The sequence below is a fragment of the Drosophila pseudoobscura genome, chromosome 2 (genome assembly GCF_009870125.1).
Source record: "Drosophila pseudoobscura strain MV-25-SWS-2005 chromosome 2, UCI_Dpse_MV25, whole genome shotgun sequence".
Lineage (NCBI taxonomy): Eukaryota > Metazoa > Arthropoda > Insecta > Diptera > Drosophilidae > Drosophila > Drosophila pseudoobscura.
The window spans coordinates 14,474,825-14,498,716 of NC_046679.1; the positions used below are offsets into that span (position 1 = coordinate 14,474,825).

Below are 23,892 nucleotides of genomic sequence, written 5' to 3' on the forward strand. Positions count from 1 at the left end.
AAGTACATTATTAGTATCTTGTGTATATTTATCTCGATCCTGATACCTACTGAGCCTTGGAAGACAAACGTATTCACAATTCTATAACATCCATTTGCCCCAGGGTATGTGTGTATGGAACTAGCAACATGTTTGTGTATGGAGTGAGACTCATTGTTGCAAAAGCTAAACTGCGGCGAATCGGGTATTGTCTATATTTCAAGCTATATAGATTTGCCCACTTAGCTTTATCCCATAGATAAATGCATTTTCTACAAAATTGCTTCTTTAAATTACCTTTGCGTAATTTATTTTGACTAAAATACGGGTTTCAAGTAAATGTTGCCGCAAATTTTGTGTATGGAATGCGCAACATTTGTGTATGGAATGAGACTCATTGTTGCCAAATTCGATTCAAAAAAACGACCAATTTCTCATATTCTTTGTTCCGCTGAATAATACTATCTATATGGAACATTTAGCCATGCCCACTCAATTATGTACGATTGATGAATCAATTTTATACATGATTGGCCTATTCGAAATACTTGCATTTATTGGATTTCTATATAACATTGAAAATTAAATTGAAAACCAGTATGACCGCGGGAACTATCGATGGCACTATCGACATTATCGATGGTAGGGCACTATCGCGCTAGTAAACTATCGATGGTTCAATGAATAACCGATGAATAACCGTGGAAGCGTCTTAGCCCACTAAAGCCCCCTCTATTTAAATAGTTCAACTACTTGAGGTAAATGGCGGAAAATATTCTTCTTGAGGATTCATGCCATCTCTCCTCTGAACTTAAAAAAACCCCGATATTTTTCAGCTTAAGTGCGCTAAAATGATTAAATACGTAAGAAAACATAATTGGTTACGTCAACATGTTGCTGCAGAATCATGTTCTTAAGGCACATGCTGCTGAAAAGGCTTAGGCACCTAAGTAGGTGTCGATAGCATCGACAGCCAGCTCGATATATTCAACGAAAATAGAGCTGCCAGCTTGTTGGAATAAGCTACCTAGGGATGAAAGAGTTGCCAACAGTTTGATATTTTCTTCCGCGGGCTGCATGCGGCTTTTGAATTTAAAATTAAATCAACGTATAACGTCGTTCCCAAACCGGCCTTGGCTATAAGCTGCAACAGCTGCAGGAAAACGAACGGCCCACAGCGGCTACGGAAGGCGAGTATTATGGCGACCTGGAGTCGTCTTTCATAGGCGTAAATATTCCAGACGAATAAGTTGAGAGTTTTTTAAATAACAAATGCAGCTGCAGTATTTTGAAGTGCTAGTTAATAAAAAAAATCTTAACGTAATAAAAGCCTCTCCATTCTTCTTGAACAGACCACAAGAAGAATTGGAAGCAACCTGTCTTAATTGCTTTGACTTACTTCTGATCCACAGACCTCCGATAAATTTCTGGCCATGAAATATGTAATATTTCATTATGTACATATATGTACATATGTATATGTATGTACTTACCTGGCTGGCTAAGCGAGTAGTCGTTGGAGTTGCACGGATCATATAACGCTTGCGTTTCTCAGGAATTTATTTGTTTAAATCGATACTTTGTAACTGCAACATATTGAGCGGCAGTAAATGGAGAGCTCGGCTGAGCCTAAGTTTTCATGGGAATCCCAACTGCGGAATTTATTTTAAATTTTTACTATAAAAGGCAGTCTCAGCTAGTGTCAAGACCATTCATTAAGTTAGAGAGAAGTTGTCTGGCCTGTCCTTAGTCGTGGATATTCTGAAGAAGATCGTCATCCTTATTCTGCTCGTCTTCAGCGTAAATCAGGGAAGATACAGAAATGAAAGCCAAACATTTATATAATCCCTGGATACCTGGATCCCTGAACCGCCTTGTGGAATGTATAAGTACTTCTTATATTATTATAGCTCTGAGGCACAGATCCTGTGGGGGCTGAAGTGTTTATTCCTCATTCTCCTGCACATCGATATTCAGATCCATATTTCAATTATGTACATATATGAATGATCTTTAGTGGGATCTTTATTGGCTAGAATGCGAAAATAAATACATATTGAATGAGTATATGGAGTATAGCATGGTTATACAGCATGTAATAAATGGATGGGGTGAACAGAAATTCGAAAAGTGCTGAAATGATTGTATATGTATATGTATTCTGATCGATGTTTGTAGGTTTGTCTGTCGATGTCTTTTTCCTTTTCCTGGTACGATCCATGGAAATCAATAAAAGTGAGTTCATAAGGAAGCTCAATTCTGTTTCGACGGAGTGATTGACAAGTTTTCCGTTTCAGATCGAAAAGATTCGGTTCAATGAACTGTTCTTTTCAAAATGGCTGAATGAGGTCTGAGCTGACACTACGATTTCCACACTCATTCTCTGCCTGAAAGGGGAGCTTCTCAACCAGGAAAATAACCAACACGACGTCCTCTATGATTGGGGAATACAAGTGCCCTGTTTCTGGTGCTGGTGGGCTCCAAATGGTGTGCGTTTTCCCTCCGATCCTCTCCTGTGTGGAGGCCTCCGATAAAAAGGCCATGAGTTAACCCGAAATAGGCCTTCAGGGAATCTATGCTGATTTTGAATATATATTCATACATATATTCCTGATTTCCAAGTACTCATGTACTTGGCATTACTTTCCTCTCCGTCTTCCCCTTTGTCCTAATACACCTATTATTTGAAAATGGTATAATGCTGTTAAAGGAACGATGAAAAAAACTCAAAAAGATGCTGGTTCCTTAATTACAGATCCAAAATGTATTTCAAATCGGAACAGTACTACCTATATATGTCATATAAGTCCCATAACACCCATATATGTATGTGCCAGAGTATCAAACTCTTCGGAGCACTTAGGTAGCATTTCTTCACTGATTTCTGATCACAATAAATAAAGAAGAAAGGCAAGTTTCCGCACTTTATCGTACGATTTTCCGCCTCTGATTTGGGAATATGTACATATCTTTTGAATGGGTATGCGTTATGCTTATTAATTGAGTCTAATTGAGCGAAGTTCTCTGGTGCTGGGGGCTTTGAGATCGTACGACCCGCTTGATTGTCTCCGCCAACAGCAGCCCGCATCAATTGAGCTGGGAAACAGAGAGAGAGAGTGAGAGAAAAAGATAGAAAGATACTTACGATCGCCTGATTGATGAAAGTCCACACTCCAAACGCAAACCAACTCGAGTTTCCATTACCTGGCTTATGTTCTCAGCTGCATGTCCCTTTAACTGTAATATTACTACCAACAAACGTCGAATTCTATTAGGGGCTGATGGCCGGCTTTGTGTCTCTGTCGCTCTGGGCGCCTAATGGGTGCCCTGGGTCTGCCCTCTCCCTTGCACCAATGCAAAGCCAGTAAGTAACCGGCAAGCCAGAGGGTCAGAAGAAGAGAGCAGCAAGCAAAGAGGAGAGAGTGCGCAAGGCAGAGAGAGCGAATGAGCGTGCAGGCAGCCGGTAACATTCATCAAATTTCGTTAGTGTTTGTATACCCTTAAGGAAAGGGTATAATGGAATTTGGTACGATGTTGGTAACGTGAGAGCCCAAAGAATATATCAATGAATGCCTAGGCATTTTCGTAATCGGTTGGAATTGAGGAATTTCATCCAAGAAAGTATTGCAGTTTCATTTAAAGGAATATAACTTAAAGTGAATACAAATTGTATCATTGGTAGAACAGCGATCAGCAAGGGCATGAAAAGATTCGGCGCTCGGAGTAGCTGTCCATTATGGAGGGGGTTTTTTTGTTGTTGTCAGCATATAAACATATCTGAGGGCCAGAGAGCTACGTACAATGTGTGATGGTGTTTGTTGGCCATGTTTCTCTATATCTCTTTATATACTCGACCAATATGTCTCTCCAACGTCTCTGCAGTTGCAGCCCCGGATTCGCAGTTCATTTCTTTTCCGTTTTCCAAAGGTGACGCACCGGTCGCGGCGTTTGATGAAATATTGTAGAGGAGTAAGATAGCGTCGGTTTACTGTCTTTCTACGCTATTCGGTTCCCTTTTGGTTTTGTGTTTCCGTTTCGGCTTCCTCTTTGCGCTCCATCGTGGTTCGTTGTTGGTTTCTCTTGTTTCAGAGCAACACGTGTTAGGCAATAATTGCTGTTAAAGAGAATTCAACGTTATCTGCCGGTCGGTGCGTCGTCTCGTCGTTCTTGTGTTGCCAACGCTCTCCAAAGTCCGAGACCGCCGCCGGAGCAAAGTACACGTCACCGTCATAGCAGCACTGGATGAGCAGCGCGGGCTCTTGCTTGGGGATTGCTGCTGAGCGCCAAAGAACATCACGCGACAGTACGCTAAAAAGCGAGCCCAAATCTAGCGGCTCCTCAGTGTGAATCATAGCCCCGCCGACCGCCGACGGGACACAACAGCTGCTCCGCTCGCATCGAATCGAATCCGCGAGTCCGCCATGGGGTACGACGAGGCTATCATCAAGTTGGGCGACTTTGGGCGCTACCAGAAGATCATCTACTTTCTCATCTGCCTCACGTCCATTCCGGTGGCCTTCCATAAGCTGGCTGGCGTCTTTCTCCTGGCAAAGCCCGACTTCCGCTGCGCCCTGCCCTTCGAGGACGATTCACCGGGCAATGGCTCCCAATACGAGCTGCCGCACCACCTGTGGAACATCTCCTATCCCCCCGGCGAGGTGTGTGAGTATTACGATGTGACGTACAGCGAGGAGTACCTTAACGGGAGCCTGGTCAGGACCACAAACGACACGCGGAGCTGCGACCGATACGTGTACGACCAGAGCAAGTACCTCAACAGCGCCGTGACCGAGTGGAATCTCGTCTGCGGACGCGGCTTCCTGGCTGCCACCAGTGACTCCCTCTTCATGCTGGGCGTCCTCGTGGGCAGCATCATCTTTGGCCAGCTGAGCGACAAGTACGGACGCAAGCCGATCCTCTTCGCCTCGCTCGTTATCCAGGTGGTGTTTGGAGTCCTGGCCGGACTGGCACCGGAATACTTTACCTACACCATGGCTCGGTTGATTGTGGGTGCCACCACATCGGGCGTGTTCCTTGTGGCCTATGTGATTGCCATGGAGATGGTGGGTCCTGCCAAGCGCCTATACGCAGGAATCTTTGTGATGATGTTCTTCTCCGTGGGCTTCATGCTGACGGCGGCCTTTGCCTACTTCATCCACGACTGGCGCTGGCTGCAGATTGCCCTCACGCTGCCAGGACTCATATTCATGTGCTACTATTGGATCATTCCGGAGTCCGCCCGCTGGCTGCTTTCGAAGGGCCGCAAGGAGTGCGCCATCGCCAATATGCAGAAGGCAGCGCGATTCAATCGTGTGGACATCACGAACGACGCCTTGAGTGCGCTCCTGGACGAGGGGGAGGGTTCGGCGGACAAGCAGAAGGAGCTGGATCAGGTGAAGGAGAATGAGCCACTGCCGTCCGTGTGGGATCTGTTCTGCTACCCCAATCTGCGCCGCAAGACGCTGCTCATCTTCCTCGACTGGCTGGTGACCAGCGGCGTCTACTACGGTCTCTCGTGGAACACGAACAACCTTGGTGGGAATGTGCTACTCAACTTTGTCATCTCTGGGGCCGTGGAGATTCCAGCCTACATTTTCCTGCTGCTCACGCTCAACAGGTGGGGCCGGCGCTCCATCCTCTGCGGCTGCCTGGTGGTGGCGGGACTCAGCCTGTTGCTCACCGTCGTCATTCCCCAGGAGCGGAATGGCCTCATTGTCACATGCGCAATGATGGGCAAGCTGGCCATCACCGCATCCTACGGCACTGTGTACATCTTCTCTGCGGAGCAGTTTCCCACGGTGGTGCGAAATGTGGCCTTGGGCGCCGCCTCGATGGTGGCCCGGATTGGCGGAATGTTGGCCCCCTACCTCACCTTCCTGGCCAGCGTCTGGCGACCCCTGCCGCTGCTCATCTGTGGCGTGCTCTCTCTGGCGGCCGGCCTGCTCTCTCTGCTGCTGCCCGAGACCCACAACAAGCCGATGCTGGAGACGATTGCCGACGGAGAGCGTTTCGGCAAGAAGACCAAGGGAGACGTCTACTTGGAGGCGGGCCGCGAGCTGCGAGAGACGCTGGAGACGCAGCCCCTCAATGGATCGCTGGAGAATGGCCACAAGGTTTAGGCGTACTTTGACATATGGTCATTTTTCTATAGCAGAAGACGAATAGAGCAAGTATTATATCATTTCAGAAATCTCACACGCAAACCAAAACAGAAACACACAAAAAAAATACGAACGAAAGTATAGGACCAAATAGATAATTTTCTATGATAGCATTTAGCCAGGGAGCAGCGGTCTAGGGGGGGGTTGTTTCCATGGGTTAAGGGTGGTTCAGCAGGGAACTCTCCTCTTCATATGCCGCTGTGTAATTTATGCCTAATATAAGTATACCTACATTTCCATGTACTCCGTGAAATCGATTTTGAAATAAAGCTGTTGTACTTTTCCTATAGCAATACCAAACATGAAATCGTATTTCTTCAACATTTTTGACCCCCATAAACCCGGACGGACCTGACCGGAATACTCAAATTATGGTATGACACGTGTTTCCGCTGTGTTTATTTTAGAAACAAGTTTCTTATCAGTCGCCAAAACACGAGACTGATATTTAAAGAAAAGACCCGAATAGAATTTTTAATCACGAGAGTGCTAGGTGCTAGACTACACTGGGAGAAATCGTACTGCTCTGGCCTCGCCACAAGTTTGCGCCTTACTCAATAGAAACTACATTTGTTGATCTCTCTAAGTGCTTTGCACTTGATCTAATTACAAGATGCTGCTCTATAGGGGTATGTGTGTCGTCTATTTATGGCTGTTTCGGTAGTTGATAGTCAAACGGAAATCTAAGAGCAGCTAATCGAAAGAGTGAATCTAAGAGAACTACGAACATATCATAGGAAGAGCATTTATTGCTATAGATATGTATAAGCAAACATATAAATACTACATCAGATACGTGAATGGAGAGCAGAAGGAGGTTATTGTATAAATTATTTTGTTTGCCTGCAGAATGTTTGGAATTCTGAATCAGGCCACATTTGGTGGCCTCTCTTTTTGGGACCAACAAACATCTTACTGGAATGCAGCTGCCTTTCCCTCTCTCTCCCTACCACCCCTGTGTGGCATCCCTCTGCTGAAATGTCAGTTGAATTTTCAATTTCTTTGACGGATCATTGATCAATCGAATTTCCCACAGGGTTGGTGACTGCTCGACGAGCGGGAGAGTCGCTGCGCTCGCAGACCCGCACTGATAGTCGTAGAGCCGATTTTGGGTGCTTCAGAACCTTTAGCAGCTCTTTGCTTTTAGTCTCTGACTGAAGCAGCTGGCGAGCGGTTGATCGAGCGCTTTCGGCATCCCACATCGGCACCGCCATCTCGATTCGTTTTAAGAGTGTGTTTCAGAGGCTGGGCCTATAAACTGCAGCCAGATCTCAGTTTCATTTGTGTGTCAAGTGTTCAACTAGGCTGTTTTGTTGCACAATCAAAACGGGTTCAAGCGGGTGCAGTCGCCGTATACGCAACGCAAAGCTAGAAAAAGTTGCGCATACGTCACGGCGTCACATTGGATGGCGCGACCATTGACCGCGCCATTCCGCACCACGCCAATCGTACGACACTCAAGCACTTCATAGCCACTAACGTGGCCCAGAGACAATCAGCATGGGGTACGACGACGTCATTACGCACCTGGGCGAATTCGGTCGCTACCAGAAACGGATTTACTATCTGCTCTGTCTGCCGGCCATTGTCTGTGCCTTCCACAAGCTCGCAGGGGTCTTCCTCCTGGCCAAACCCGACTTCCGCTGCCAGCTGCCACACGAGGATGCGGCCACAGCGCAGTTCTCGTCGCTGCCGCACGAAAAATGGTCCCTGGCCTATCCCCCCGACAGTGTGACCGGCAAGGCCTCGACGTGCGAGTACTACGATGTGACCTACAGCGCGGACTACCTCAATGGCAGCGAACCCTTCACACAGAACGGAACCGTGGCCTGCTCTGCGGGATTCCTCTACGACCAGAGCAAGTACCTCAACAGCGCCGTCACCGAATGGGACATGGTGTGCAACAGGAGCCTCTTGAGCGCCACCAGCGATTCGCTCTTCATGCTGGGCGTCCTCCTGGGCAGCTTCATTTTCGGCCAGATGTCGGACAAGCTGGGACGCAAGCCCACCTTCTTCGCCTCGCTGATCCTCCAGCTGATCTTCGGTGTGCTAGCTGCCGTGGCGCCTGAGTATTTCAGCTATACGATCTCCCGCATGATTGTGGGCGCCACCACATCTGGCGTCTTCCTGGTGGCATACGTGATTGCCCTGGAGATGGTTGGATCCTCGTACCGCCTCTTTGCTGGCGTCGCCATGCAGATGTTCTTCTCCGTGGGCTTCATGCTGACGGCGGCCTTTGCCTACTTCATCCACGACTGGCGCTGGCTGCAGATCGCCCTGACTCTGCCGGGACTCCTCTTCGTCTGCTACTACTGGATCATACCGGAGTCCGCCCGCTGGCTGCTGCTCAAGGGGCGCAAGGAAGAGGCCTTCGTGATCATTGAGAAGGCTGCCAAGGAGAACAGGGTGGAGATTCCCAGCGAGATCTACGAGCAGCTGGTGGAGGAGGTGGCCGAAAAGAAGAAACAGGACGAGCTGACGGCCTCCCAGCCCGCGGCCACAGTCTTCGACCTCCTGCGGCATCCGAATCTGCGGCGCAAGACGCTGCTCATCTTCTTCGATTGGTTCGTCAACAGCGGCGTCTACTATGGGCTGTCGTGGAACACCAACAACCTTGGGGGCAACCAGCTGCTCAATTTCATGATCTCTGGCGCCGTCGAGATTCCAGCCTATGTCCTGCTCCTCTTCACGCTCAACCGCTGGGGCAGGCGATCCATCTTGTGCGGCACCATGCTGATCGCTGGAGTAAGCCTTCTTCTGACCATCGCCGTGCCCAGCGGCAACACCTGGATGATCGTTGCCTGTGCGATGATCGGGAAGCTAGCCATAACTGCCTCTTACGGCACCATCTACATATTTTCGGCGGAGCAGTTCCCCACAGTGGTGCGGAATGTGGGTCTTGGCGCCTCCTCCATGGTGGCCCGTGTGGGCGGCATACTGGCGCCGTATCTAAAGCTCCTTGGCGAGATCTGGCAGCCCCTGCCGTTGATCATCTGTGGGGCACTCTCTCTGACGGCTGGACTACTTTCGCTGCTGCTGCCCGAGACGCTCAACAAACCCATGCCGGAGACCATCGAAGATGGCGAGAACTTTGGCAAGAAGCAGGAGCCGGCGATCAGTGCAGAAGCGGGCTCCAACCAAGAGCTAAAGGGGATGCTCAATCAAAGCTAAGTGGAGGAGGTGCATCGGAAGGGGATACCACTTGACACAGTCCAATCAGGCATCCGGCGTCGGGCTCAATTGATTCTCGCATCTGAAAGTTTCAACGAATTTATGCATTCTTCGCTTTGTCCATTCCATAGAAAAGTATTTTCAAATTCATGCAATAACTCATGCGACACACATCACATTTCACTTGCACGACTTTTGTTTCGTTTTACAAGCTGATTAAATTATACTTACAACAATGTAGGTGCAACGTTTATTCTCTACGAGTTCTCTGGGTTCTGTTCTGGTTCTGGGCAGAAAAACAGTAACTGCTACTCGCGCCGAAGGTTCGCTCGAATCAACGAACTTTATGGCGAACTTTGTTTATTGAAGAATCACTTCTCGGGCCGGGCCGGCGATAAGTACACGTACATGAAAATATGTCTAAACGGTCGTCGCCGTCCCCTGATAACAGGCAATCGCATCGAGCGCAAGCCCCGATTGCATTTAGAATATGGGAGCAAATCTCATTCTTCCGAACATTATTATTTCTAATAATATTTCATTCGTATATCAATCGCGTAGATAAAACGTATTACTATCAAATGTATCATTGATAAGCAAAAGTCGGAAAGGCCTATAGCAACAGGTTCTGTCAGTGTCAGGTGCGTAGAATCCATTCAGTTCATCCAGTATAATAGTATTATATCAAATGACTTGCACATCTATTGTTTATCCAAGTGTTTGAAAGTTCAACGAACTTGAACAAACTACTTCTCCTCCGGGATGTGCATATATCAACTGGGTATGCCCTACCAATCGCCATTGCTTTCCCAGAAAACGTCATTATTCTACTACTTTATTGTTTGACTTGGAATTTGCATTCGAGGCGTGATAAAGTGAGATTATGACATGCATATCACGATTAATGAGGTCAGTTTGTGTTTCTGATAAAAAGTACATACTTGAAATTATTTCCTTATTATCAACAAAACATCAATTTCAGGGTTCCAACGATGCTTTCCATTACAAAGTGCCTTTTTTCCAGCTGTATCTCTAAAAAATTAAATGATAGCTCGTTGGAGATGTTAACATATTGGTCCTGGAACCTATCTATCGCGAACCTATCTCTTCTGACATATGCTATATAAAATATTCCTAAAGTTGAGAGTTGTACTTATATATTTTTTTGAAATTGCTGCCCACTCAGAAAGCGATCCAAATATTAAATCAGAAGACGCAAGCCAGAGATGGATAGTAATAGAATGTTAGGATAGGAAATGTAGCACAAAGATATTAACATGGTCTGTAAAAACCACTTTTGTTACAGTTTTGAACGATTTAAAAAAGGAGCCCCAAAAGTAGGCAACACATTTTTTCTTGTGAACTGCCCAGTTCTTGAAAACTGTAAGCAATAAAATGACGTAGACGAAAATGGTATTCATTGCAATTATTTATATTATTTAAGTCGCAGAGAAATAGAGGAGTAAGGAGGTGATAGGAGTCAGTAGTAAGGCACAGAAACCGAAACGGAGAGATTATTTGGGCAAGAGATTAAAGGGCCTTTAAGTGCACTGCTCTGCTGCATCATCGGAGTAGACTACGAGAATCGAAGAGGATGGTTGTAGTTGTCTCGTCCTTCCCAGAGCAAACAGCTGTTGATTGTGCGAGTGTGAGTGCGTGAGTGCTTGAGAGACGATGAGGTAATGCTCCCTCTTTGCAGGCGTCCTGGTGCTTCTCACACATTAAGGGCGTCTGGACGACGATGATGTCACATATCATATCCTCCGTGGAATTTAATTACGATGGCGAGCTGCTTGCCACCAAAGAAAGAGAATAGATTTCACTATTTTGTGTTAAATGGAAACAGAATTAAGTGCTCTCCGACAAAGTTTTCACTTATCAAACAAAAAATGACAAAAAACTGCCTTCTGTCTGCTGTAGGGTCTAGGAAAGAGGGGGGTTGAGCTATGGATCAACATCTACCGTTCGGTACCGAACAGCCCGAACTTGATGTTGTCATTGTCGGGTCGGGACTGTCGGCCCTGACATCGGCCGTGAAGTTACTGGCCAAGGAGACCACACTCCACATCCGGATCCTCGACGAGAACAGCAGACCCGGCGGGCAACTGGCGCAAAATGGTATCCGCTTTGTCGATGAGGAGCAACACGATATGCTGAACTTTATGCAGGACATGCAGTTGAGCCTCCAACACAGACACAATGAAAATTCGCAACTGCGACGCTGCTGGGATCTGGATCGGGGTCCAACAGCACAGCTAGCGAAGTTCGAGCTGTGCCGATACATCCAAATGCTGGACCTGCGGATGGGCAGGTTCCGCGCAAAGCGGTTCAAGTGGGTGTTAAGGACATATTTGACTTAATATTGACCCCGCACTTACGCCCTTGTTCCTTTTAGACTGCGGAGGCGTATGCCCAGTATGGAGCGTCATATTACTCAAAACTTGTTCTTCAGTAAGTCGCGCAACTTCATGAGGAATTTGGTGGAGCTGATCTGCGGCGTCCATGCCAGAGAAGTGGACTACGATGTCTTCATGTCTGTGTGCAGCTCTTGCGGCGGTCTGGTCGTGCTTATTGACTTGTGAGCGGGAAACGGAACCCAAACTGATCCACTCCAGAACTAACACCCTCTACTCCCTTTTATAGCTACTTTAACTTTCCGAACACCTTCTTGGAGCTCTCCACCCAGCAGCTTATTGGGAGCATTCTGGATAAGATCGAGTACATAACGATCAGCCAGAATGTTCAGGTCGTCAAAGTGCAGCACTTCAAGGACTATGTGGAGTTGACAGACGCCCAGGGGGAGAAGTACACCGCCCAGGCCGTCATCCTGGCCATTCCATGGAACAAAGTGCAGCAGCTGGAGTTCGAGCCACCGATACCAAAGGATTTCTGTCCACCGCCCAAAGGGAAAGTCAAGAACAGTCGCCTGATCACCCAGTTCTCGTTGAGCTACAAAAAATGCCACTGGGCGGAGGCGGGCTTCTCGGGGAACTTTCTCAGCTCGAAGCCTCTGGTGTGTGGCCACGAATGCCACCAGGCGACGTACTGCGGCTACATGGTGCACTCTCCGGAGGAGGAGGGCAGTGTGCAGCAGACTGTCCTGGATCTTCTCTCCTCCCAGTTCGGCGATGGGATGCGGCAGCCACTGCAGTACCAGCAGAGCACCGCCGAATTGAGCATGGTACGGCACAAGCCCCTGGTGACGCCCTGGCATCGGGTCATTTGGTCCAGCTCTTCGACGGTGGGCACCAACTATCGCAACCTCATGGGTGGTGCCGTCCAGAGTGGTGTTCGGGCTGCTGTCAATGCCCTGTATGTGGTGCGGCCGCAGGTCGTTAGCTGGAAGGATCTGCTCGAAGTGCGGGAAACGAACCCCTACGAAAGGTGCAGCCCCCCCAGCCGTTTGAGCGGCCTGCTCAGCCGTCTCAACCTCTATAATGTCACCTTTTACAGCTTTTTTTTGCTGGGCCTCATCTGGCTGCTAAAAATAGGCTACTGTCACTCCAACCTCTCCTCCTAGATGGGAAATTAAAGTATCTACATGGCCTGTGAATGTGCGTGTGTGTGTGTGTGCCTAGACTGTGTCCCCAAGAGGCTTAAAGTCTGAGCCCTGCCCCTCTTCGGCAGCCCAGCCTCCTCAATGTGCTCATTGAATTTAGTCATTTAGCAGCGGTTGGATTTGCACAATTCCCCTCGATCCAGCTCGCTTTCGTTTCTTGGGCAATTTTTCACTTAAGCTTCGCCAACGCTCTCTTTATTACAATATAAATATGAATTATAGTCCCTCCGTGGGAGGAGCGGAGGTAATGCATTCTAAAAGCAAATTATCTACCATCGGACTCCATTAAGCACACTTAAGTAATTCAGCAATATATCTTTCTATTCTTGTAAAGGTAAATTAGGTATAATGCCGAAGCGAATACTCGGCAAAAGTCATAGATTTTCTTGCCCCTACAACCCATAGATCATCATAAATTCTTGAGATTTATGTAAATGTGATGAGTTCTATTAGATTAGCACTCGTTTGGGTGATTATTTTATGGCCTGTTGTGGTTTTGAGAGTGAGAGCATGGCTGGGTATACGTATAGTTTCGACTGATCCAATGGATACTAGTCGATGAATATTGGCGTGTATCCCCATAACAATGCATTCCAAAATCCAAATCAAAATCAAGGTAATCACCGGCTCCAGCCCCCGCCAGACAATCGAATGGTGGCACGCCCATGTGCATCCGATCCCACATGCGAACGGGCTATCAACATAAAAAGCTCTAATTACGGCCACTCAACCGCTGCAACAGTTTCAACCGTTAGTGGAAGTAGAACCTCTTGAATGTATTCGTATTCCTATTTGTATTCGTTGGAGGCAGTGCGAATTTCACAGATGAATAGAATACGAACGGACGGACCGGAGGTTGCATGCCTGAGAACTGAACAAATGAACAACAATTAGTATATCATAACAAAGAGAACCATAATTAGAATATAGTAGGAGTAGCTATCTGGACTGGCCCCGTCCAATGCCAATCTCTATCTTTCTCCTGCAGTGTCATTGGTTACGATATCGGAGATTGATGTGATTGACGTGCATGCCATACACGGCCACTCGATTGATTCATTGAGATCAATTGAGTCCAGAGACCAGAGTTGAGGACTCTTGAGGCTCCACTCCGATGATAATGGAGGTTAAACCAAATCGAATCACTCGATAAGGTCACTGCGTAGAAATCTGGTTCCAGTTACGGAACGATTCGGCTTACAGGGTAGGTAATACTCTCTCAGAATATAAATATGAGATTCAAATCTTTCCACATTGTATACAAAAATTTCATTCAGAATTGCCGAGAGTGCACATTCATGTTCATTCACTCTTTCGGTACTCTTTCTATACGTCATACAATATACTCGTATGTGGCCCGCTCTTCGACTTTAAATTCGGAATTTGGAAAATAAAACCTAAAAGAATGTAAACAATACGAAAGCAAACGGGAAACACCGTAATGATATGCAGAGACAAACGAATTAAACGGTCTGGCTGTTCATGTAAATTACATCGGCTTCGGGTGGCCCTCCTCGAACAGAACAGCGGAACAGAACCAGCAGAGCCAGCAGAACAGAGAGAATGTAATGGAATGGAGGAATGGAGGAATGGAAGGAGACGAACAGAACATATGGCTCTCAAGTGTTCGCTGGGGAGCGTAATCTCTAATGTTTTGTTTGTCGCATTCGTAATGAGAATCCTGATCAAAGAGCAACGGAAGAACAGAGTGTGGGAGTGCGAGTGTAGAGTACATCGAAGCATCAAAATACAATGTAGGAATTCCTCTCTTATTATCTTTGGGATCTGCCATTAAAAAATGAATGAAATGATTGCTCGACATATAGTAATCTAGTAATTGATTCAACTTCAAATGACTCAACTCGGTGGTTGATCTATAAATCACATAAATATATTCAACTTAATCATATAAGTAGCATTCAGAAATAAATTTGTTTATTTGTGAGTGCGCATTTTGACATTCGGTAAACAGAATCTCTTTTTTCAAAAGCTCAATAATTGTATTTCATTTTGTTTACCCTTTATAAAAGGGTACTACAATTTTGAAGAGTCGTAGAGTACGAATATTATTGCCAGAAGTTTCTATTGAAGCCATGCTTTTAGTCCATAGGAAATATATAAAGGAATATCTTAAAATATATTATTTCTGTCTAGTTTTTACTCCACTTTAAGCCTAAAACTTAAATGTAAAAATCAAATTAAAGAGTTTATTTTTTAATCGGTACTACTTACATTATGATGCAGTCATGAAACTCAACTTTCTCTTAGCGGAAAGCAGTCGAAACGGTCAGGATGACTGAATCCACTACCTTTTTTGGATCAAGATAATCAAGAAAATGTATATGATAAATCAATTCAAACGTAATAAACAATCGTTTACTATGTCCCTGCACTATCCTAACAGGTTTTCCCATTATCAAAACCACATATCATCTTACATTCGAGGGTATCGAACACTTCGGCATGGCCGCAGCTCGGCTTCCTTCTTGTTTTTAATGCTTGCAATGAAATCCAAAGAAAGCGAACATATAATACTATGTATATAGATCGTATATGGATCGGGAAGAGAGCCGAACGGTACCGTAGGCGCGGCACTGCGGGCGGGTGCGCCGGGGAAGACGCAATGGCCCGATTGCGAGTGTTAGTACGAGTACCTCTGCCTGGGCCCCATCTCTCTCCTCTGGTGGGACTGTGGGGCGGCAGTGGCAGCGGCAACGGCAACGGCAACGGCAACGGCAACGGGCGTACAAAAACACTGCGATCGACCTCCCGTGGGCTTAGTTTGTGAGACGCTTTCGAAGCGACAAGTAGTTGATAGCGACACCGGCGGACATCGGCAGGAGAAAGGCGAATGCACGCGTTCGGGGATCCATTCAAAATTAGAAAACGTTGCACAGCCCAGCAAACCAAGAAACGGACAAAAAAAAGAAAGACCTGAACAAATAAGAAACCCGAAAGTATTTCATTGTAAAGTGTATTTCACTGAAACAGAGAACCGAGAACGTGTCGCATTCTGGTATGTCATAAGTGGCATTCATTTTCATTCCCATGTGCGCTGCAGCATAAACAGCGATCATAAAGACAAATGGGAAAATAGAACAAACACAGCCCGTGAGACAAAGATAAATAGCACTGAAACACAACCAGAATCGGGACCATCGAGGCATTACAGCGAGGCCGCGTTTAGTGAAAGTGAATATCGATCGGATCGATCGTCGGATCTTCGGTTCTTCGGACGAAGCGAAGGTTCGCCTGCTGGTTCCTTATCTGCGCACTCGGTGTCAAAGGCTCAAAGTGAACGCACTCGCAGAGCAGATCCATCCAGTCGGTTGTTATTCCCGCTTCAACTGAACGATCGAGTGTAGAAGTTCAAGCTCAAGAACAAGAACGGACTGCAAAGAAGTAAAGGAATCTACCCATCTATCCCCTTCAATCCCAACTGTGATATTTTCGAACCATGACCAAATCAAAGGATGACAATCCGGAGAGGACACGCGAGCACATCAGCGAGGAGAGCATGAAGGATCTGCTCACCAAGCAGCTGGAAATCGTAGGCAGTGGCGGGGCATTCGTCTGGTAAGGAATCATCACATTTCACTCACATTTGAGAGCACTCTAGGAAGCAGCCAGATTAAGCTGCAGTCCGGTCCGACTCGTGCCCCAATCACGTTCCACTTGACCCACTTCCTAATGAATGCACTGTGATGGCTTTTAAAGGTTGAGTTTCTAGAAAAACGTTGACATTAGTCAGGGTGGTGCACTTGTCTATACTGTGATTTAGATGAAACACTTTCAATTATCCGATCATCTCGCTTGACTGGTCAGCAAATACTCTCGCAAAAACCCTAACCAAATCACGAACCACTCATTACCATGAAACCCCAAGAAACAATTAGCATTCTGATTCTGTAACGTTATGAAGCACGTTTCGGATGGGAAGATTCGATTTTGTAATCTAATGGGACGAGAAGGTAGACGGATTTTGTAAACTTGTCTGCCCTGCCGCTTCCTGGACTTGGGTCAGAAATCACTCACTCACAGTAGGAGGGAGTAGGGGGTGGGGTGGAGCTCAATCAGAGGGCATTGGTCATGTGATCGCTCAGAACAGTGTTAAGAATTTAAATATAGAATCCATTCCGAGAGTATATCAGCGTGTATATGCATACGATTATTCGTATTATATTCGCATGAAGCTCAATCGAAATTGATAAGCCACTCATTATTCGAAATCCGAGATCTGGCGTCGACGGATCGTGAGTTTAATCTATAGCTCGTATAGCTATAGCGCGAGTACCGGTTCCATTCACCATGTAGATCGAGATCGGGCCATGTAATTGTGATCCTAGGAAAAAACCAGCTGTGATAAGAGCCCCTGGAGAGCACTGGAGGACAACTGCACTGGGACTGAAAGTCATTCAACCAACTCAACCTAAAAGTCCACGAAATCACCTTCGAGTATTGGATGATCTTCCCGTTCCCGGAACTCAAGCCCACTTCGATGGGTGTGATGTGGGTGTGGAGGAGAGTGAGAGGCACGTGAGTCCAGATCGGATATGTAAATATTGCGCACCGCGTTCCGGTTGCCCGAGTTGGGTAATGATTAATGACGCGGCCGTTTTCAAAATATTGTATGTTTTCGGCGCGAATCCCCGCATCTGTCATTATGTGAGCCGCATACTGAAATACGTCCGAATCTGTCATGTGCTAAAACTAACCTTCACGGCTTTTGTTTTCGGCATTAACTGTTTAAGTTAATGTTTTGGATAGGGTATTACGGGCACTATTTGCATTCCAATCAAGTGTTAGACGACTGTGTGTGTGTGTGTGTGTGTGGTGTCAATGTGCGAAAGATTGAAGTTGCGTGCTGTAAACAATCTCCCCGATCGGCGAAAACAAAATCACCAATTAGCAGCAGGTGAAGCTATAATCATTTCCCTTCCTCTTCCACTTACACTTTTAGGGCCATTTTCTTCCTATGCGTCACCCCCAACATACTGAACGGATTCCATGTGTCCTCCTACACCCTGCTGGGGCATCTGCCCGAGGATCAGTGGTGTGGCCTCCCGGATCTGGATGCCACCAACTGGACGCTGGCCCAGAGGCGACACATAGCCGAAGGCGGTTTAAATTCCGGCGGGTGCACGGTGTGGGACTGGAACTACAAGCACCTCGGCCAAATGTCCTACGAGGCGGCCCTCAACTACACAAGCCACATGTCGGAAATCAATAGGCCCGCGGAGGTGTCCTGCAAGGTGAAGGGCAGCTACGAGTACGCGGATCCAGAGAGCACCTTTGTCTCCGACTGGGATCTGACCTGCGAGAGAAGTATTCAGCGAACCTCAGCACAGGTCTCGATATCGTTGGGAAAGTTCTGTGGGTCCTTCTCCTTTGGCATCCTGGCAGATAAGTGAGTTGGTGAAAGGGAATTCCCTTCTTCCCATTCTGCTTATGCTGATCAATGGTATCCTTGCAGATTCGGGCGCAAGACTTCCTTTACCTTGGGTGCCGTCTTCTTCGTTGTGGGAAGCTTCTTCTGCACCTTCTCCCCCTGGTACAGTCTCTTCCTGGCGGGTCGCTTCGCCTTGGGAGCCGCTTCCTCGGGACTCTTCTACCCGGCCTTTACAATGAGTAAGTTCCGGCGCTGTAGTCGTAGAGTTGATTGCCTCATTTCTGTATTTTCTTTGTTTTAGTTGTGGAAAACGTTTGCCTGAAGCATCGCTCTTGGATGTCCATTGCCTTCTCGGCCTCCTATCCCATTGGCATGATCATCTTGGCCATTATCGGTTACCTCATCCAGCCCTGGCGGCACCTGCAACTGGCTCTGACCATACCCTCGCTCCTCCTCGTCCTAAACTGCTAGTAGGTTACATTGGATTACCTTCTAAATGATCACCTAATAGTTTACTTTCCCCCCCTTAGCCTGATGAATGAATCACCCCGCTGGCTCATAACGAACCAGCGCTACGATCGCGTCTACAAGATCCTCTTCAAGCAGCCCAGCCACTACGATATTCAGCCAGCGCTGGCCGCCCCCTCGGACCTCGTCACCGATAAGAAGTCGGTGAGTGCAAAGTTCCGAGAACATATCAATATTCATGTACCTGCAGTCCGGTTGCTAAGCAACATCATCATCTTCTGTCGTTGCAGCTGGAACCAGAAAGCGGCTCCTCCTCGTTGCTGGAAAAACTCAAGAATGGCCCACTCAAGTCCATCATCGAGCTATATGCGAATCCCAATGTGCGCAAGCTGATCTTCACCTCATACTTTATGTTCTGCGTGACATCGCTGAGTTACTATGTGACGGGTGAGGAGTTTCTTTAACGATTTCTTGGTTTTCGATTCTAAAAGAGTTCCCTTGCCTACAGCTCTGAATGCGGCCAACCTTTCGGTGAGTCGGTACCTGTACATCGTGGCCACTGGCCTGGTGGATATCCCTTCGTATTTGGTGCCGGTGATCATGCTGCGATTCACTGGCCGCCGCATCACAACCATGTTCCTGTTCATGTGGACGGGCGTCTCGCTGCTGCTGGTCCTCTCCGTGCCTGCGGGCAGCACTACCTGGATCGTGGCCTTCGCCATGCTGGGTCGCTTCGGTATCAGTGCCACCTACTCCGTGGTCACGCTCTATACGGCGGAGCTGTATCCCACCCAGATCCGTAACTCTGCCCTGGGCACCTGCTCGACGTTTGCCCATGTGGGATCCATTTCCGCCCCCTACGTGGTCGATGTGCTGGGAGCCCTCGGCTGGTACATTCCAACGACTATCTGCGGCTGCTGCGTTCTAGTAGCTGGCCTGCTGACCCTCACTCTGCCCGAAACGGGCACGGGCAAGCTCTCGGACAAGATCGATAGTGTTGCTGCCGCCGATGCTCAAGCTCCTGTGGCACAGCCGGAGAAGCCAGAGAAGCAGTGAGCGAGGCGATCGGTGCCTTTAGGTTAGTTAGTCCTACGTATCGTTTAGTGTATAGAAGTATCGTCAACTGCAGTACTCTAGCCTCTAAGTTCGCTGTTAATCTTTGCATTCTTTTAGTATATATTCGTAAATTGTTTTCTGTTTGATATCGTATAATAAACCACTTATATACAAGTCACATCCAGAGATCTACGACTGATGTAGCAGTAGCTGCACCCAGTCGTGGTAGGGTCGGGTCACCGTATAGATGCTGGGCATTCCCTTGATGCCGCAGGTGAGACCATGTGAAACGAGTCCGTAGATGTAGTCTCTGCCGCCGTATGGACAGATTAGAGGACCCCTAACATTCAAAACACGAATACATTAACGAATGAAGGAGGGGCTTATGTTACTTACCCAGAGTCGCCCTGGCAAGAGTCCTGATGCCCAGTGCCCATTGCACACACAGTGTTTGCCCCATTTTGTGGAGCCCAGATGTGTCCTATGATATCGCGACATTCTTTATTTCCTATCACCCGAACCTCGGCTTCAGAGAGTTCCTTCTGGCATGGGCCTGCATGCTGTGTGGCGCCATAGCCAATAATTCGACATGATTCTAAAAGATACGATTGCAATAACTAATTCAGAATCGGGGTAAGATAATTATATCCACCATTCCTATCTGGTTTCATTCCCTGAGGTGGAAGCTGGGCAAATTGCAGTTCCTTGCCTAAAGCACTTCTATAACGACGTCTCATATAGAGCAGAGCAATATCATTCCTGAAGTTGGATCTAGACGGGACAGATTCTTTCAATTGATGGCGTGACATTGGGCTGGTATTTGCTTACCCTCTCTCTAAATAGAGAGGGTGTTAAACTTGACTCAAGTTACTCACGGCTGAAAGTAGATATACTCGGCACTTTCCAGACCATATGGTTCCAGCAGATCAACATTTTCAATGTTCTCGTTGCCGATAAACGCAAAAATGGTATTTATGTTCCTAAAACCGGAAAAAAAAACTGAATTTAAAAGCATAATAATAGATATTCCCTCACTTACTTTCTCCATACACAGTGTGCGGCCGACAGGATCCATTGGTCACTTATGAGGCTGCCACCACAAAAGTGTCGATAGGTAGTTCTCTCAGTTTCATTCCCCACTATCACATCTTGCAAGGAGACCATAAACGGATATTTGCTGGTGCTGCCTTTAAATGGAATTCGAGAGGGGATCAGTTAGTCTTCCAAGCACATTCAACTTCCAGGTACTGCCCACGGTTGACACAATCCGTCCGCCGACAATGGGCACAGCGTGGCATGACTTCAGTCCGAGCGAAAGCGCATTGATGACGATACTAAAAAGCAGAAGGTACGTTCGGTGGTTCCCCGTGCAAGCAGCCTTCATGGTTGATCGTTGAAGAGATACTAATTTATGGCCGTCAGCATTTTTTAAAATAGAGGAACAGTTTTTATTGATAAATAGAATTTACAAAGAAGCATTCACAGTCAAATGAAACAAACGATCAAGCTGTTCAAATATTTCCAGCGCGAATGCGTTGGTGAATTGTTTTGAAATCTCTACGCTCCGGCGTCAGCAATCAGTATGTATATGTAAGAAGAAGTATTTTCCAAAAAAAACCGCATTTGCTTCTTTTCGCTTTAAAAATTTCTGAATACAAAATGTTTTAATGTTTTAATTTAAGTTCAGAGTTTAAATTCATTTTTTAACGCCCATTTAACGCCCATGGTATTTTTATTTAATCGGGGTATTTTCACCCAGCAGTTAAAAAATAGATTTAAATAATGAAATCATATAAATAATACGTATATGGGCATTTCCGCGCGTCGCGGACTTACGTTCGTACGCTTTTAGTATTCCAAAAGGATAAAAAACAAACACTTCCCCGTTTTTTTTGCGTTTCTGCGGTTAGAAGACTAAGTTCGTTTTCTTCATCGGTATATTTTGAAAATGAGACGGTATATTTCGGAGGGTCAGAAATAGATAAGTCCGCGGTCATCAGAGTGACGGGTATAGCGGTATTTAAATTGAATTTTCAACGGTATATAGAAATCGAATAAAAGCATGTATTTAGAATAGGCCAGTCAATTAGAAAATAGGTTCATTAATTGGATAAAACTATGTGGGCATGGCTAAATTTTGTATATAGCTTGTAGTATTCCACTGAATATCAAAATCGAGGAATATGTAAAGTAAAACCTGAATTCGTCAGTATATTTACGGTATATTTTTAAAATGAGACGGTATATTTTGGTATATTTCCGAGGGTCAGACTGTATAGATAAGACCGCGGTCACACTGACTGCAAGAATTAGCAATTTGCAAACATTTAGCGTTTTTATAATTTTAAGCTGTAAAACGGCGGCTAAATCAACTGCTAGGAGTACCCAACGATCACCTTCCACAAAATACTCAGGTGAGACACAAGCAGGCCTTGCCAAATGTCAAGTCCTTGACAGATTCGAGTTCGAGTTGCTTGCTGGAGAAGCAAGGCAGCTGTGATTGTGATGGGATTTCGTTGTCTGAAACTGTGGCAAAATGATTGCGTTCAATCAGATGTACCGCGAATTGCAGAAGGAGTTAATTCAAACAGTGGTTATAAATTTCAGAGGCACCATGTCGCAAGGCGGTGGCACACCAGCGGGAAGCAACGCGGCCGCACTTCAGGCAGCTGGCGGGGGCGTGGTCTTCAGCAAGGTCTTCATTCAGCGCGATTACAGCGTTGGCACCTCCGTCAAATTTCACACGAGGCTTCCCACAGAACTGGAGGGTATTGTACGTATAGCTGCACTTAAAAATGTTGTATAGAAATACATCGGATCGTATAATCTGCAGATTGAACGACACGTCTTCGAGTCTACTATCAATAGGCTAAACGAATTTTATGCCGAGGCGGAGGAGGGCTCCTGCGGCACCTACTGTGAAGGCTGTATAGGCTGCATTACAGCATACTTGATCTACATGTGCTCCGAAACGCACTACGAGAAGGTATTTGAATCGTTGATATGCCTTTGCAGTCCCAAACTAATTTCTGAATCATCGCCCATAGACCCTTCGTAAGATATCCAAATTTGTGGCTTCCCAGAATGAGCGCATTTACCATCAAAAGGGACTGCAGCTTATCGATCCCACCTTCCGGGGTCTTCGCGTCATAGAGATTACAATATTCGATCGTCCTGGGCGAACGTGACTTCCGCTTTCCCATTCAGCCAATGAGTTTTTCATGTGAGAACAACCAACATCAACCTTAGCAACCGCATCAACGAGGAGAAGAGAGACCCGTTTCGAGAATTAGAAAGCAAAAAGTCAATGCCATTGTACGTGTGTGTGTGTTTCCAAATATCCAAAAGCTGTGGAATCAGCTAAAGCTTTATATTATATCAAGATTTGTGTGAGTACTATCTGCAATAAGTTGAACCACCCTATTCAACGATATCTTATCCCTGCAGATTGGCAGCGCAGCGGCCAGTTCGTGCTTTGGGGCATGCGACTTAGTCATGAGTATGCTTAGGACGCGGACCCGTCTCTGCTGCAGCCACATACAATACGATACCTTAAATAACAAGAGTTAATGGTTAGGTTAGCCGAGGCAGGGTTACAGCCAGTTAGATAGTATTTACGCGTTAGCAGGCATTAGTCATGTAAGTGAAAATCTACTGAATTGCATTTTGAGCCCAAGGGATAGTTGCAGCATATGTTACCATTGTCTAACAGATTGTTTGTTTTCTAATTAAATATAGCTGTAGTATCTTCTAACTCTTCGCTTGTCCCAACGTTGAATAAGTGCGTTACAGCCGCAGAACATGCAAAAATAGTTATAGTTATATAAAAGGATCATACGACTAAACGATTTCAGACAGCGCCAAATGAACTTAACCATCAACAAGCGAAGAATTGTTCTATTTTAATACAATTCCGCAATATTGATTAACATAGTTGTCTAGCTTATAAGGAAATATATACATATTGCCGTCATTTAAACAAAAATAATTTCTTTTTTTTTTCTTTTCATCTCTGCCAATTTTTTAGCAAATATGTTGACACAAGAAATACTTTTTGTGCGAAATTTGGTGCACATTTTCGTACTTGTTTGCTTATCATCAACGGTTTT

The 23,892-nt window shown here is 46.3% G+C and overlaps 6 protein-coding genes across 8 annotated transcripts; 5 read left to right on the forward strand and 1 right to left on the reverse strand.

The window, feature by feature from the left end:
- Nucleotides 1–3,874: 3,874 nt before the first annotated feature.
- Orct2 (Organic cation transporter 2) lies at nucleotides 3,875–6,440 on the forward strand. Its single transcript, XM_001358724.3, has one exon. The coding sequence runs from the start codon at nucleotides 4,401–4,403 to the stop codon at nucleotides 6,096–6,098; it is 1,698 nt and encodes a 565-aa protein (XP_001358761.2). The 5' UTR covers nucleotides 3,875–4,400; the 3' UTR covers nucleotides 6,099–6,440.
- Nucleotides 6,441–7,279: 839 nt separating this feature from the next.
- Orct (Organic cation transporter) lies at nucleotides 7,280–9,571 on the forward strand. The gene has a single exon (XM_001358725.5). The coding sequence runs from the start codon at nucleotides 7,641–7,643 to the stop codon at nucleotides 9,309–9,311; it is 1,671 nt and encodes a 556-aa protein (XP_001358762.3). The 5' UTR covers nucleotides 7,280–7,640; the 3' UTR covers nucleotides 9,312–9,571.
- A 1,630-nt stretch (nucleotides 9,572–11,201) lies between these two features.
- shps (putative monoamine oxidase sheepish) lies at nucleotides 11,202–12,864 on the forward strand. Its single transcript, XM_001358727.4, has 3 exons — nucleotides 11,202–11,643; nucleotides 11,707–11,889; nucleotides 11,955–12,864. The coding sequence occupies exons 1-3, from the start codon at nucleotides 11,258–11,260 to the stop codon at nucleotides 12,829–12,831; spliced, it is 1,446 nt and encodes a 481-aa protein (XP_001358764.3). The 5' UTR covers nucleotides 11,202–11,257; the 3' UTR covers nucleotides 12,832–12,864.
- Nucleotides 12,865–15,669: 2,805 nt separating this feature from the next.
- On the forward strand, nucleotides 15,670–19,961 carry LOC4801718 (organic cation transporter protein). 2 transcript variants are annotated; one of them, XM_001358726.4, is made up of 7 exons: nucleotides 15,670–16,446; nucleotides 17,831–18,277; nucleotides 18,344–18,498; nucleotides 18,561–18,729; nucleotides 18,790–18,931; nucleotides 19,018–19,174; nucleotides 19,236–19,961. In XM_001358726.4, exons 1-7 carry the CDS (start codon nucleotides 16,328–16,330, stop codon nucleotides 19,781–19,783), a joined length of 1,737 nt encoding a protein of 578 aa, XP_001358763.3. In that variant the 5' UTR covers nucleotides 15,670–16,327; the 3' UTR covers nucleotides 19,784–19,961. The 2 variants fall into 2 exon arrangements, with proteins under 2 accessions (XP_001358763.3, XP_015037369.2); XM_015181883.2 differs by lacking the exon at nucleotides 15,670–16,446 and adding an exon at nucleotides 17,175–17,406.
- LOC6897320 (chymotrypsin-like elastase family member 2A) lies at nucleotides 19,887–21,250 on the reverse strand. Of its 2 annotated transcripts, none has more exons than XM_033384331.1 (6): nucleotides 21,035–21,250; nucleotides 20,823–20,970; nucleotides 20,659–20,763; nucleotides 20,436–20,554; nucleotides 20,180–20,378; nucleotides 19,887–20,123 (listed from the first exon to the last, which is right to left on the reverse strand). In XM_033384331.1, exons 1-6 carry the CDS (start codon nucleotides 21,165–21,167, stop codon nucleotides 19,973–19,975), a joined length of 855 nt encoding a protein of 284 aa, XP_033240222.1. In that variant the 5' UTR covers nucleotides 21,168–21,250; the 3' UTR covers nucleotides 19,887–19,972. The 2 variants fall into 2 exon arrangements, with proteins under 2 accessions (XP_033240222.1, XP_015037370.1); XM_015181884.2 differs by having other exon boundaries at nucleotides 21,039–21,175.
- A 785-nt stretch (nucleotides 21,251–22,035) lies between these two features.
- LOC4801720 (golgin subfamily A member 7) lies at nucleotides 22,036–23,494 on the forward strand. The gene is made up of 5 exons (XM_033385847.1): nucleotides 22,036–22,197; nucleotides 22,391–22,556; nucleotides 22,617–22,769; nucleotides 22,831–23,172; nucleotides 23,231–23,494. Exons 2-4 carry the CDS (start codon nucleotides 22,398–22,400, stop codon nucleotides 22,969–22,971), a joined length of 453 nt encoding a protein of 150 aa, XP_033241738.1. The 5' UTR covers nucleotides 22,036–22,197; nucleotides 22,391–22,397; the 3' UTR covers nucleotides 22,972–23,172; nucleotides 23,231–23,494.
- Nucleotides 23,495–23,892: the final 398 nt, after the last annotated feature.